At 42.2% G+C, this 16,010-nt stretch overlaps 1 protein-coding gene across 1 annotated transcript in view; it reads right to left on the reverse strand.

The window, feature by feature from the left end:
* Window positions 1–16,010, reverse strand: part of PROX1 (prospero homeobox 1) — a 53,278-nt gene that overhangs the window by 13,663 nt on the left and 23,605 nt on the right. Inside the window, exon 4 of the mRNA XM_003265115.4 lies at window positions 15,942–16,010. This exon is cut by the window's right edge and continues 126 nt beyond it. Coding sequence (XP_003265163.1) covers window positions 15,942–16,010 — 69 coding nt within the window. The remainder of the gene's footprint in view (window positions 1–15,941) is intronic.

Below are 16,010 nucleotides of genomic sequence, written 5' to 3' on the forward strand. Positions count from 1 at the left end.
CATATAGTAGATTTCTTGGTCATCTCACAGGAAAAGAATAAAACAAAATACCATGCATTCAAAATAGAAAATGTACTTAGGTGAAAGGGGTTAAATTGTCTTGAGAGACAGAGCTTTGGGAGCAGTTTCGGTTGATGCTTGACTTTAAAAAAGAAGGGAAGAAAGAAATCTTTATTCATGCTGACCTGATGGGCAATCGGCCTTCTTGCCAAAATCCGGAAGCCAAACTCTCTAGTGAGTTTGGGATCAGAGGTTTCAGCTGGTGGAAGCTGCTCTCGTTCTGTGCTCACCAGGCAATGTCATGTTAATGTGCGAGGGGGTGTGGTGGTTGGGGGAAGCAAACCCAGGCAAAGGCTAGAGAAGGAGCAGAAGTGATGAGCCACCCAATTGCCCCAAGGTTTTTGTCAGCCAGACCGAAAGAGTTGCAGGCATAATCCAAAAAGGTGGCAACAGGAAAGCAGGTCTCTCCTCCTGTCACCTACATGGAGCTTGTGGCAGTACACTTCCAAGTCAGACCACTTAACATCCTCCAATGCCACACCAGCCCTTATAAATGCTGATAGCAAACAGATTCGATGTGGTGAAAATGGCCCCCTGGAGGAAATGTAATAAAAAGAATGAACAGTCACATGGAAACTGCCAAGGAGGGAGGTTAAGGATCTACCTTGAATGGACAGGGAAACTCCATGGAAAAGTATCACAGGAACTGAATTTTGGTCTGCAGTGTGGGGATCTGGGGGGCTGCTATTGGCCAAACCCCTCACACAGACTTCTCTGACCGCAGCATGAATGAAGGACAGAGATACACCCTGAGTATCTTCTTTGTTTTTCTACCTGAATTTGAGTCTTTGTCTTTTAAGAGTATTTAGAAAATACAAAATTCACAATAAAATTTCTACAACATTATGATGTTGGTAACATATGTGTTGTTAAAATATTATATAATTATCAACAATGTGCTAGAGTTGAGCATTTTGAATAATTGTGACTTTCAGGTAGTAGAAAAGAATGTCTTAACATCTCCTATTCTACATTTAATAAATTGTGCGTACATTTTAAATTATGTAAGTATTCCATTGGCAATTCTGCATGTAGAGATCAAGGTAAATAAAACCATCTCTTCCATAGCCCCAGTAAAAGATAGTATTAGCTTGCTAGGAGCAGAATGACAAATGTCTATAAGAGACTGTCAAAATTATTTTGTGGGGCTGAAATTTGGTCAGTGAACGTGCTTTAAGTGGCTAGTTTATTTGCTCACACATGGAAGTCTTGGTATTATACATGTTAGGAAACATAATTGTCACATTATTGGTTGTGAGGAAGCAAATTCTCCTTCTCTCCCAAACTCTGCATAGGTCTTAAAAAGTGATTCCAAGTTTAAACAAACAAACAAATATGCAAGCAAAATCAAGGAAAAAGCATCAAAAACTAAAACCTAATACCTCTTTCTCTCCCCCTGAGATGCTACACAGATACTCTTAAGATCTTAAAAACAACTGGAAGCACTGTGCAGAAATTGCTCATCTGGTAGGCTGTTCAGTTAAGAGCTGGACCAAGACTATTCCATCAAAGAATCATAGAATTGGCTGGGTGCAGTGGCTCACGCCTGTAATCCCAGTACTTTGGGAGGCTGAGGCGGGTGAATCACGAGGTCAGGAGTTCAATACCAACCTGGCCAAGATGGTGAAACCCCGTCTCTACTGAAAATACAAAAAAATTAGCCAGGCGTGGTGGCTGGTGCCTGCAATCCCAGCTATTCAGGAGGCTGAGGCAGAGAATTGCTTGAACCCAAGAGGCGGAGGTTGCAGTGAGCCGAGATCACGCCACTGCACTCCAGCCTGGGCGACAGAGTGAGACTCCGTCTCCCAAAAAAAAAAAAAAAAAAAAGGAATCACAGAATTTTGGAACTGGAGAACTAGAAGGAGTCTCAGAGAGTTCATGTCCCACAAAAGAGAAAAAACCTTTAGCCAGTGGTCAGCAAAATTTGTCAGTAAAAGGCCGGATAATAAATACATAGGCTTTGTGGCCTGTATTTGGTCTAGGTTGGATATTCTCCTTATTTTTTACAACTGTTTAAAAATTTAAGTCATTCTTAGCTTGGGGCCATAAAAACAGATTGAGGGGCAGCTCTGCCCATAGGCCATACTTTGCCAGCCCCTGCTTTTAGCCAAACTTGAGGGCTAACAGCTTTTCTAGAGGCCTAATGGTCTTTCATTCTGCACTGATCCTGGGTGCCTCACTGGGTGGGCACACCAGTTCTTGCAGGATAGTTCGAGTGATTCACTTCAATTCGACCCGCAAGGCCACACCATTCCCCCGATGGAGTTAAGGCTGCCCATGTCTACAGGAATAGAGTTAATAAACCACACACGTGGTGGTCAAGGACCAGGAAGACTTCAGTCTTACCTTGCTCAGATTAGGAACCTTTAATTGGGAGCTTTCCTGCCAGTACATATTTAAATGTGCTAAACAGAGGAATGTATGCCTGCTTCATGACACATCTGACAAATCAGCTCAATACTTAGGTGGAAAAATAAGCCCTGCAATCATATACCAGTCACTTTGTAGTGTTAACAAATTCCCCTTTAAGTCAGCCCCATAAATTTGGTGCCATTGGTGTCTGAGTTCAAGACAAGCTGACAGTCCTTGAAGTTTAACTTTTGCTACAATTACTGGGTGAGGTGGTAAAAGGAGCAGGGCCAAGCTTGGTGCCATTCTTGGATGGGACATTATCCAAAAGCAACATAGCACAAACACTCCAATATTGCATGAAGGGAAGCTGGGGCACAGATAATCCACAGTTACTCCTGTTTCGTTCGAGAATGTATTACGTGATTGTTTTCTGCCACAGCTTTACCTTCATAATTAAGCTTTGCCTAGGCTAATATTAAAACTAGTCTGTGTGCCCTGTATTGCTACTGATGGAGCAATGTGAGTAAGGAGCCTAGGGAGAAGCTGGTAGGAAGTGGGGTTCAGGCAGGTTGCGATGAGAAAGGGATTGCTCATAGTACACACCAAAGAAAGCGCTTGTGATACAGATGGTAGGAAATCAGACAGAGCTTCAGAGAACACCAGTTCATGGGGGATGCTGGCACTCTGCTGGCAATAGCTTATGACACCCCAAATAATATCCGAGTTGCTTTAGGAAATGATGGGAATTATTGGCCTCAATCCCATCCCTTGGTTTTGACTGCGAGATCTTTGTTCTGTCAGAGAAATTCTGTTTTGTATTTCCAGGGAATTCTATTGGTCTTTACTCTGCAATCACCCTTTGCAAAACTAAGGATGGGCTGTATTTCAAAAGCTACTTAAGAGCTTGTGAAGGGCTTTGGAATCCTTTTTTCAAGACAGGTAAATAGATTGGAAAGGCAGGCAGATTGCAGAATGAACTCAGGGTCTTTTGGAAGTCCACTAGACTCCTACCTAATGGGACTTGAGGTAATGTTTAGGGTGGGGCAACCTAGGATGCTGTCAATACCTAGGACTGGCCCTGTTGAAAAGCACTTTCAGGTATCTACACACAGATTATCTTGTATGTCTTCAGGTCACTGAAAATGATAAATCTTTAAAAATGGATGCTCTAAATGAAAGGAAACACAGTGGCCTTGAAACCATGACCTTTCAGCTTCTTCTACATACGGTCAGCTTCCCATCATTTCTCTGTTTTTACCTCTACTCAAACCATCCCTCCCTGCCCAAGTATTTACTTGTTCTCAGGGAATACATTACCTTTTACTAAAAGTCACTTTCAGCACCATATTCTAATTTAAAATGTTAATGTAGCCTTAAGAAAACAGAACTTAGGTGCAATAGCCATAAGAAATATGAAGCATACATATCTAAATGGCTTGTATGAGGACTCAATACCTCCCAACCACAAACTCTTACACATACAAAACAATCTCAAAGGAAAAGACTTTTATGATCTATATTACTATCATTTGGGGAATATTTAAAGAAAAGGGTGGTGTTGCTTTTGCAAACACTATCAAGTAGGCTTAGTAGGGAAGGTAGTTGATCATCTAAAACTGCCAATTCTGGCTGGGCATGGTGATGCACACCTGTAATCCCAGCTACTTGGGAGTCTGAGGCAGGAGAATCGCTGGAGCCCAAGAGGTGGAGGTTGTGGTGAGCTGAGATCACACCACTGTACTCCAGCTTGAGCAACAGTGCAAGACTCTGTGTCTCAAAAAAATAAAATAAATAAAATAAAAGAATAAAAAAACCCACAGCCAATTCTGCTCTGAAAGAGAGGAGATGTACATTATATAGAGGTTAATGCATATTATAAATGCTGATAGTCTGTGTTGAGGCCTGCATGGAATGTGTGTGGGGACACTTAGTTTGTTCAAGTGCATACTACCTCCTAGAAAACCCAATGGCATGAGGGCTTCACTGACAAATTTCCCCATTGTTTGGCCACCCTGGCCAAGGCAACAAATAAAGTGAGCAGCAAGTCTAATGATAGTGCCAATTCAGTCAATAAATTGTTTATGAATTTGAAAAATTAGTCTCTATAATCCCAGTAAGGGAATTGCCATGTCTCCAAGGGCACTGTTGAGATTTAGATCTGCAAATAGGGCCTTGGGAGAAAACGAAAATGGGCACCCTGGAGATTTTGACTGAGATAATTAAGCTGCAGCAGAGTCACCAGGGTAGAAGGGGCCTCACATGGAAGCCATCTGGATTCCCAGGGCCTCTATACTCACTGCTTAAAGCTTTGCATCATGACCAAGACTCAAAAGAGACTTTATTTAGAGAATGCAGAATGCCCCTCTATTCTATAGTCACAAAATTTCAGAGCTAGAATGAAACTGCCCCTCTACTCTAGAGTCACCAAATTTCAGAACTAGAATGAAACTCTTGAATTTAATCTTATCACTTTCCAAAAGGTGAACACAGTAGACCCCAGTGAGGCACGTGTGGCTAGAGCCAGACCCTCCAGGCCAGTGCTCCTTCCACCACCCCCAGCATCTCATCGTGTCCTTCTCATCTGGAACGGATGACCCCAGAGTCCTGGAGCTGTTCCAGGCTAGTGTCGCCTTTTCAGCCACATTCAGAGCAGGAACACTTGCTCTTGTGAAAACCAGTTTTACATTGAATATATGTCCCAATTCTGATGAGAGCTCCCTCACTGCCGGTTTGTTTACCTTCCTATTTAGGGTCAGCAGGAAATGGTGCAATAATTGGACTACAGATGTCACAGCAACAAGGTAACATTTACTTGGCTCTGCAAATGAATAAATGTGAATGCTTATACAGCACTTACTTTGTGCTAATACACTTGTGTAGAGTCATTTAATTCTCACGATACTCTGTGAAGTAGTCACTATTACATCCCCTATTTTACAGATAAGGAAACTGAAGTACAGGCAGGGTAAGACACCTTGCCAGGGTTTCACTGCTAGAAAGCAGCAGAGCTGGGATTTGATCCCAGGGCCTGGCTGGAGAGTCCATGCTGTAAATTCTGCATCGGTATTGATCCAGGGCCACTGACAGTGGAAAGACTCCCCAAAGCATTTTCTTTGTAAGATTTCAAGGGGATGCTTTTATATAAAATATTGACTACTTGCAGGTGAACATTTCATTGCCTGCCTGAGAATAGTATCAAATAAAGCAGAAACTGGAGCTTTTCCCCAGAGTTGTCGTTATTACAGACTCAAGTTCAAGACTAAGGCTATCTCCTCATGATGTCAATACCCCAATGCTTGATCTACAAGAACACTGAAAACATCTGGAGAGCAGGGTGGATCTGCCTATTTTCTATTTGGCTGGGTATGTCCTGTAGATGCAATCATATTTGCCAGAGTACTTGCCAAGAGTCTGATCAGCTGGTCTCATAGGATCATTTTAACCAGTAAGCACTACTGAGATCCAACTCAAGAATTCCAGCTTCTGAGGACAAACTTTTGGGGTAATCAAAAGAGTCCCATTGGGTGTGCACGAGGCACCATCACCAAACTGTGGCGTGACTGCCCATACCTGGAGTTCTGCCGTGTGAGTTAGTAACTGTAACTGTTCCTCAGAAAAACACAGTCGGCTGGAAGCGCATTACAGCAGGGCAGCTAAAATGATCCGGGGCAGCCCACTCACTGTATGAGATTAGGCTTTTAAAAAGGATTAGAGCTCCTTAATCTGGAGAGATGAAGATTAAGAGGGAGTAATGATCAAAGTCTATAAAATCAGAAAGGAAATGGAGAATATGGACACAACCCTGTTCACAAATCCCAGGATATTATAACAAGGGATATCCCTGTGGAGTTCTAGGGGAATCACTTTTAGAGCCATAAAAAGAAGATAGTATTTTCCCAGCAGGTAATACACTTAGAGAATTATTATCTTAAGGAGTGGTATATTCTGACAATGACGTTAAGTTTAAAAAAGGTTTAAGTAAAACTCATGGGTGATAAAACCATAATGGTGGGCAACTGGGAGGTTAGGAATGTTTTGGATACATCTCGAGGCTTTTGAAAAATGATTCAATGACAGGTACCAGCCTCTCCCAATATGGTCCCTGCCCAAGGCTGACAATGGGTTGGGGAGCCCACCCGCCTGATCTGACCACCTCTCTTCTCACCTTGTTGGCTACATTGGTCCTAATATTTGCAACATGCAAATTCTTGTGCCCCTCTTTGATAGGTATTTGAAAATCTCAGCAACCCGGTACAATGTGGCAACTCATTCCTCTGAGGAAGTTTTCTTTAATCCTTAACAGAGTCTTTGTCTTGAATTTCGAATTACAATTCATGGCAGTGATCTGACCATGATTTCCATAAAATATACACTTAACTCCTTTAACTACACCTGAAAACTAAAATCTTATGGTTTGCTCAAAGATGGAGACATTTAAATCATTTTATGTTGCAGTAGTTAGAGAATTTAAAAGCTAGTTTAACTCTATTGGAAAAGCTGCTCATAATATTCTAACACAGATCAATTAATTCAAATTTAAGGGGAAATTAAACATACCAATTATGTAGTACCCATCACAGCCCAAGATATTAAGCTCTAAAATTTACTGCAGCTAATGTAGAAACCAGCACACCTTCACAAAAGCTGTGGCTCTGTTAGATATATAGAATAAAACTTTAGAGAAAGAAATGTTTTAGCTGTCTCCAAAACAGCCAAGTGTTAATCACTTTAAGTATCTAATAATAGGTCATTGTTGAGGGCTGGGGCAGAAGGAGGGGGCAGCGGTTTTGGGAGAGGGTAGAGTGGAGATGAAGATTCACTTAGAGAAAGGAACCTTCGGAAGACTGTAACGTGCACAGCGAGGCATGAAGAGTATTTTCTGTACTCACATTTCAAAGTGCTTTCAGAAAATTGGTAAAATGTGGCAATGCACAGATGCAAATAAAGGAGCCAAGGAAATAGTGAGGGGGGCAGAGTGGGGACGGAGGATGAAGGCACATAGATAATAAGCAATATCTAATAACGCCAAACTCATTCTAACCCTGTCTCTCATCATAAACTGGAAGCAATCACTTGGTGTCTTTTCAAATTGCAAGTTTGAAAATGTTAGTCTTCATGGTGGGGAGCTATTCAAAGTCACTATTCATTTGGGGAAAAAAAAAAGTAGGAAAGGTGGTCAGGAGTGGGGAAGGATTCAAGGGTCAAGAGTCACTTCGTTTCTCATTGTAGACTTTGGAGTGATTTGGGCAAGAAAACTGGGACATCTGGAGTTCAGAAGTCGAGGAAAATGGGGAAGAACCAGGAAGATGAATACATGATCATCAGCTACACAAAAGAACGGAGCAAAAAGAAGCCGGGATTTGGGCACAGGCGTCTGGCAAGGAGGCCGGCAGCAGGGCTAATGAAGCATTTGCGGCGTGGGACATTTGCCAACGCAACAAAGAAGATGTGCTTGGGCTCTGCAGATGTGCCAGGGCCCCCAGAGCAAAATAATGACATAATCACCATCAGTGTCACAGACCAGACTGTACACAAGGTGACAGGGGAGAGGAGGCCTGTAATGCGCACACAGGGAGGCCTCCCATGGCCCACGACGGCTGCTGCCCTGAGGGTCCGAATGCAGGCAGGACTATCCACCTAACGATTTCTGCCTAGATCTTAAATCCAAAGGTGAGGTTTGTACCCGTCTTTGGTGGGTGTTTTCTGTCCAACCCTAGTGAGGCAACAGAAATCTGAAAAGCTTAAGTGAGATTTTAACTGAATGGAGGGGCAAAAGGAAAAGTGGCAGCAGGAATTTTTTGAGTCAAACTCCCTGTCTTCTGCTAGAAGTGCGCAAACTTCCAAGAACCCGTGCCTAGCCACACAAGCGCAAGGCAGAAATATGATCACGGATGTCAATGTTGCACACTGCAAAGAAAATGCACAACATATTTTGGGGAGCCTGTTTTGGGGTGGGGGGGCACAAATGAGCAGTCAATGGGCCATCTCAAAGTGAGTGCAAAAGCAACGTTAAGGCACGAGAAAGTCACCCCTGCTCATTTTCAACAAGGTCTCTCAGCAGGCCTTGTCACCTGCCAGTGGCTCTTGCTCAGTAAGGTGGGTGTGTTAGTACAGCTGTCTGGCTTTTAAGTGACTTTTGTCAGTTTGAAAGTGAAAGTCTGTTTGAGGAGCTGAAAGAACAATAGCTCAGAGCCCGGAAGAAGAGCTTGTAGCACAAAGAACTTGGCTACACTAGTGTCCCTTTTCATTGCTTCTCATGAAAGATTCATAAGAAGAACTTTAATTTTTTATGACCCCCTTTTTGGTATGACTATATTAGTTGTGTCAACTTCCATACACAGGTTCTCTTTAAATACCAAAAGGTCTGTTGTGAAATTGTTTTCAAAGAGCAAAGGGGGCAGAATCGATTCTGGCCATCCTGTCGGTCGCTTCCTCCAAAAGAAACTGCTATAAGAGACACAGAGATTGCCTTTAAATATGGTTCCCTTCAGCCTTGAAGTTGTCATGAACACTACAATGTAGTTATTTTAAACCTCTGTGATTTACTAGTTCAACTGCTCCTCGGAAGAACGATTATATTTGTTTTTCTTGGCTTCACCCTATTTAACAGGAACAGTAGTATAATGATCATTAATAGATGGTTCTCTTTTTCCTACCCTTCTCAAATAGCTCTCTCCACACTGCATCTTTATTTTGTATCTCAGCCAAAAATTGGGGGGTGCAGGAAGACAAAATGCGTTTGTTTCACATCATCTTACAAGACAGAATTGAAGATTGGCTGAAGGCAGTCATTGAAGGAGAAACAATATTTTTAAAGTAATTATCTGCTTTCAAGTATTAAACTTCTATGCTTCATCGAAAAGGATGTTAGCAAAAAATTTATTGTTGTAAATTAATATTGATGTATTTAAGAGCAATGAGTGAATAGTCATTAAAATTTCTGTCCTGTGACTGACAAAGAACCAAACAGTTCAAGTTAAATAACATCCTGCGGGGGGAAAAATGAAGAAATTTGATCTATAATGTTATCTGCCATGTGAAAAGCGATGGCCAACTTTGAACAAGCTTTGGTTTGCTAAATGAATTTGTTTCATCTAGGCGAAATAAACAGGCTGTCTTTCAAAAGGTTGTTAGAACTTCTTCAGACATTTAATCCAGGATAGGCTGAACACAATGATAACATCCCACTGAAAGCTACAGCCACCACCAGCAGCTCTCAGAAGAGAACTTGCTCTCTTTCTCCCATTGATAACCCTTTGTGGGATGAAGAAAAAGAACCAAGGCAAGGAGAACTGAATATCAGACAATAGGCATCACTCCACACACTGTTTCTGAACTTTCCTCATCGCTGAAGGACAATTAATTATGAAGGCCTTAGGGGTAGGTCGAAGCAAGGGAAAACCCACCACTGTCCCAGCACCACAGCCGCTACCTCTGTGTTTGCTAAATGGCTTCGCCTGTTGGGGTACAGCCGCTGAGAGAGCCAATAGATCATTTGTGGGGGGGGGGGGGGGGGGGGGAGGGAGGAAAGCAAAGATTTTTTTGTGTGTGCGCCTGCCCTTGTATAATTCTATTCTCACTGTGAACTCATCCATACACAAAACACAAGGACGAATTTTTTTTTTTTTAAAGAGAGAAAAGCCACAGGGTAGGTTACAGTCAGAAACGGCCTCTCAGTGGTGTGTTAAAAAGGATGGTCTTTTCACCAAATCATTTCACAGAGGCAAAACAGACAAACACAAAGAGTTGAGACTTTTTCTCCTACATTAAATGGAGTAACTGATAAGGTCAGACATATGATACCTAAAGACATGAATCTGTGAACTCTTGAAGTCAAAGGGCCTCTCTGTGCCGAGGAACAATCTTTCAAAGGAAATAGATCATAGAACTCCACTGAATCCCCTTTAAACTTTATGAAGCAGGAGGAGAAAAAGCTCTAAGTAGGGAAGCTTGACAGAAGAGCCTTGAACTATTTTCTGAAGGAAAGATGAGACCCTCCCTAGGCTGCCACAAAACATCTTTTTTTTTTTTCTAAAGGCTCCTCTGAACTTTGATATGTGCCAAGACACTGCTATTGAAAGCTGTATAATTATGTGATATAGCCACTGTAGAAAATGCTTTGTTCACCCCAACAAAGGACAATAAGCAAAGTAAAGCGACATTACACTGTATCTTTTTCTTTAAGAATGTTGAGAAAGGTCATGGAATGCTATAACTAATAAAGCTGTTGAGTAAGGAGGTTTTAAAGTTGATCTTACTGTGCTTGAATGTAACCCAATGACAAAAAAGACACAGGGAGCTAAAAATGCAATGACATTACCAAATAGATGATAAATCAATGGGCCCGCTTCATTATACTGATGAGCACCTTGAATCCCAAAAGGACAGTGGTACAAAAATGAAGCCTCATGCACGCGAAGAATTCTACCTCCACTCCACCCCCTAGCCCTCCAACCCCACTTCCAACCTGGTGTCTTTACTGCGCTCTCCTTCAAATTTCAGGCAATCATTCTGTGGAAGGAATATGTTTCCAGGCAGCCATGTGTGTATATATATTTAGAGAACATTCGTTTGGTCTCTTAAAAGATCGATTTGGCTTGTCAACGGTGGGACTGGCACGGGAAGAAATGGTAAGGGTTTCTTTTCCTCCTCGCCACCCACCAAGAGTGTGTTATGCGATTATTTAAATGGCTCAGCAGCTTTGAGGCCAAAAGACTGCAACAGCAGTGAAAGGCTCTCACTCATGTGCCAGTTTTCTAAACGATCACTCATATTTAAGTATCTATTTGGAGCAGAGGGAAGCGCTTCCTAAATCCACCTGTCCTCATTTTTCTTTAAAGAGATGACAATGCGAATAAAAGTCTTCCAAATATATTAAATCTTCTGAAATGTGGGTTCTGCTGAAAGTGGGAGTCGGTTGAGAAAAGGGTAGGTATGGGGTAGAGAACATATTCAGCAAGTGTGTATGCATTAGTGTGTGTCGGGCAGGGGGGTGAGGTGTTGCTTTTTTATTTTCTATTTCCAAGAGGAAAGTAAGAAAACACATTCAAAGGTGTGCGGAAGTACCCTTCTTCCCTGTCATGTGTCACCCAGAAAAATGTCAAACCTACAGTCTCTAAGATGGAGCATCTGCCCAGTGAGGTATTAGTACCTTAGAAAATGGCATTCATAAGGCCACTAATGAGTGAATTAAGTTCCCTATTCAATTTATTTTGAAGCCTTCCATCCCCAAACCTGGGCCTTTAGCGAGGATAAGGGAGATTTGTCATTCTTACCGGAAACTTAGACCCTGTCTACAGGTGAATGACTAGCCACTGAGGGGCCCAGGAGGGATGTGTGGCTTACCATGGTGTGGGAAACACTACCTCCCGGTACCCTGGAATGAGAAAGGGAGCTCCATGTGACTGGATGAAGGAATCTGGCACATTCTTTTCTCAGCCTACACTCAGGCCATACCAAACCCTCCGACCTTTGGATGATTTTGCCTTTCGCAGCTGCACCATATAGAGAGGCCAACCTAGGTAATGCAGTCCAGCCTAGGGTGCTATGTCTTTTGGCTCCTTATGTTGTGCAAGTAACCTTTGTGAGTTACACAAGTTAGTTGTCTCAGTGGAGCTCTTTGCAAAACAGGTAAACCAGCCTCAGAAACTGACAGAGATCGTCATCTTCTTTTCCTGCCACAGTTGTGAGGAAAACAACAAAAGCGATAAAATCCAACTCATATGCCCCTAAAGTCACAAGTATCAGTATGATTTAAAAACTGGGAAGGAATCCCAAACTTCCTTTTTCTGCCCATAAAATTTTGTTTTGGAAGCCCTTCAAAGTGAAGTGAGAATGAAGCACAGAAATATATACCATCACACCTGGAAAGACAAATTTATTGTTGCCAATCTCATTAAATGTGAGGAGCAGGAATGAAGGATACAGCCCATAATTACACACCCCTCTCCTGCGTGCCTCACACACTCACACACAGAAGCAAGACACCCTACCCGGTGTGATATGGCCAAGCTTCTGCCCTTTAGCACAAACTAAAAGTGTATTTTGTATTTTTCCCCTTCGGTGTCTTCTTCCACATCCCTTGGGTCTTCTCAAACGCTCGCCACCCTAAGTCTGCACACCGTGCCAAGAATTCTGGCAATTGTGTAAACTGATACAAAAGGCAGAACAAGCTCTCCTCCACTTAGAAGGTCCTGACTCATAAAGGCCAGGAAATGCAGGGTCTAGGAGAGGAGAGCGGGCAAGCCACTCCCTCTTTGCTGCTGATAAACCTTCCCCATCTGCTTTATTTTCCTGTAGGCCAGGGGTCAGCAGCCTCTCTAGCCTTGAGAGCCATCAGCAGCAGGGGCTGGACGGGGGTGGTGCTAAGCAGTGACAAAGGTGCCACTAGCAAGCTTATGACAGAGGCAGAGATGGGAGTAGAAGGCGGAGAAAAGGCAAGGGGTAGAGAAGAGAAAGAAGGAACAAAGTAGTAGTGAAGAGATGTCAAACCTCCTTCTCTCTCCCTGGCTCGATCTGCCTCTGCCAAGTTAGAATAACTTGAAGAATAGTAAAGCTTTGGGCAAACTGAAGTTTTTTCTTGTTATTATGTTGGTATCACTGTCATTATTATTACCCACATTAAATAAGCCCTATTTTGGTAAAACACTTAGAAGAGTGCCTAGAACATTAGTAAAAAGTCAATAAATGTTAGCTATTTTATTATTGCTCCCAACAACTGATTGAGAAATCTGGGAATACAATCAATAAGACATTTTATTGATTGACCAGCTACTAATAAGCTGGGTGACACGATTCCTTGGAATCGACTGGATCTTGGGGCACCGTGTAGACGTAGCTTCAAAGTCCCTCTACCATGTTTTAGCTCTGTTTAAAATTTTTAAAAAGAAACACGGTGCATAGTTCTCCATTTTGCCATCCTCTTCACTTGCTAATACTTAAACTATACGTTCATTTTACTTGACCTTAAGAGGAGAAACTTAAATACGAAACTAAAGCCGTACACACAGTATCAGTGGAGGTATTCAGCTGAAGGTGCCGGATCTACTTTTGGCTCTCAGCCACGGCCCACACCAGCAAAGCTACCACGATAAGAACGGTGGCTTTTTAAGCATCTCACTTAAGCAGTGACCTCCATGCACAAAGGCACGGAAAAGAAGGGCTCACCTTATCTGAAACTTTTGTCAGTAAATGAGCCAGACCGAGAGGCTAAAAGAAAAACGATTTCGTGATATTAGGATTATGTGTGGTGGTGGGTACGCGTGTGTGCATATGGATGTGTAAGTGTGTGAGTAGAGGGGGCAGGGCACACTGCATGGTCCTGCTTTCCTCTCTCCTTTTCACTGAAGGAGGAATCAGATCCAGAATAGTCCAATAACTGTCCGAAGTCACATGAGAAGTGACAAAATTCCTGCCCGGGCCCCATACTCCTTGCAGTGAAGCAGTCTTAAAATAGACACTGCAGATAAAGGAGAGGTGGCCTGGCTGGAAGTGGATATGATTCACAAAGAGAGAAATATTAGATGTTAATCATATTAAAGAGGATTTAGATGATGCTAAATGGAGCAGCTTTTCGGGTACCTCCTGATGCCAGCCGTCCCGTTTGTGTCATTTTGGCCCCTGGCCTATGGGTAGGGGATTAAATTTCAACCAGGTAAAGTTTAAGCAACCCTGAAAACCCTTGTGTGCACTTTAAGGATTTGTCATCTTGGGTATTTTATATAGCAAAAATGCAGAAGTTATCTCATGAATCTTGGGCAATTCTTTCATGAAGCTTGATGTAGGCTGCCAAACAGATACTTATGTCATCATGTAATGTAAATAATTCACTAGCACATAGAAGTCTCTTAGCTTAAGATTTAGGGCAACAGGCTTAGCAGAAGGGCGGGGGATAAAAGATGCTCTTAATGAGATTTCTTTAAAATGGTTAGCCATAATCATATTCTTCAGCTTTAGAAGAAATCTGCTAGTGCTCTGTCATTATAGTGAGCCAGTGCTCTGTTACAACTGAGACTTTAAAAGCAGATTTTAAAATAGTGGAGCAGTACACGAAGAATTCTCACTTTTGATGTATTTAGCAAACACATACACACACACACACACCACCCAAACTTCATTTATCACACATTTGGCAAAAAATGTATTAGTCTTAGAGAGCAAAGACAAATTAGTAGCTTACACTATAACTACTCAAACTTTCAAAGAAAAGCTATGACTTCCCCATTGCTGAGCTTCCATATTCAATTCTTTATAAGCCACTATAACTGGTCTGCATTGCCAAGAACTGTAGGGACAAGAGCTGAAGAAAAAGGGGGGGCAAGCAGGAAGAGTACTAGGGGTCAGACCCCTTAATTGACAGAGCGAGGCCAAGGTGTCCTCTTTCCTCTGAAATTTGGAACTTCCTGGGTATTCCTGGATACCTATCTACAAGAAGAAAGCAAGAATATTAACATAAGGTCCAAGTGCACACAGATGTTGGAGAAAAAATTCCTACCCTCAAGATGGCACAGCATCTAGCCAAGATAATACAAGAAATGGACCAACTTTGTCAAGCCACAGCCTGTCTGATCTCATCATCAGGGAGTTCAGCCTGCAGAATTCTTGCCGTGTTCCCACCTCCAACTACTGTTGCCTCAGCCAGCAGGGCTCAGCAAAATGCCTTTGTGAGTACTGGGAGATTTGCTAGTGTTGTCTCACAGAGAGTCATCATGTTGTGATGAAAACTGTTTGCTGAGGCACCACATTAGCCCATAAAGAAATGCCTTACTCATAGCCACACATCTTTCATTGTTGCATGGATATTGCTTTCTGGGAATTCTCTATGCTGCTTTGTGTGGATCTAGAATATACATGTCATAGATATATATAAGTGTGTATGAGAGTGTTTGTACAAAGAGCAGTATGCTTGTGAAGGTACACTTAGGCAAAATAAACATATGAGTATCTCCTCCAAAAAGAACAAAAACAGAAACAAAATCCCAAAAAAAGATGTTAATGGATCTCTTATGATATGTACTTAGTAAATTATCGTACCATTTCCTCCATAAAGGGAATAACTGTCAAAGTCAGAAACCATGGAATCACTCCCCCATCAACGTTTCTGGACTTTTTAAGAAAACAACATTGGTAGCTACCATTGCACATAGCATGTATCAGCTCACTGACATCTCAGAACCTAAATATGAAAAAGGTCTATTGGAATAGGGACCTCTTCCTTGGAAAATGAATCACTCTGTCTTTGCTGCTTGCTGCCATTTTTCTTTGGATTCTACATTCCCTTTTCTGTGGCCAAATGAATCTTCCATACAAGCTGAAAAGCCAGGGAATGGGGAAAAAAATGGCAGTGGGTCAGAGCCTCATGATTCCAATGGGGACCATGGAAGCTCCTCATCACAGCTCTACCTGTCACTCTACTGGGGGATGCTTATATGCGAAACCAATACAAAACAGATTTGGGTACATTTCTAAAGAAAATAAATTTTTTAAAAAAGGAAAAGGGAGATGACCAAAAAATAAAGATTAGTTCCTACCTCAAAGTCATTTGCTTTATTGTAGTGCATGTTCAGAGCCCTGTACAGCTCACAGTCTCTGGTTATAGA

The sequence above is a fragment of the Nomascus leucogenys genome, chromosome 5 (assembly GCF_006542625.1).
Source record: "Nomascus leucogenys isolate Asia chromosome 5, Asia_NLE_v1, whole genome shotgun sequence".
Classification (NCBI taxonomy): domain Eukaryota; kingdom Metazoa; phylum Chordata; class Mammalia; order Primates; family Hylobatidae; genus Nomascus; species Nomascus leucogenys.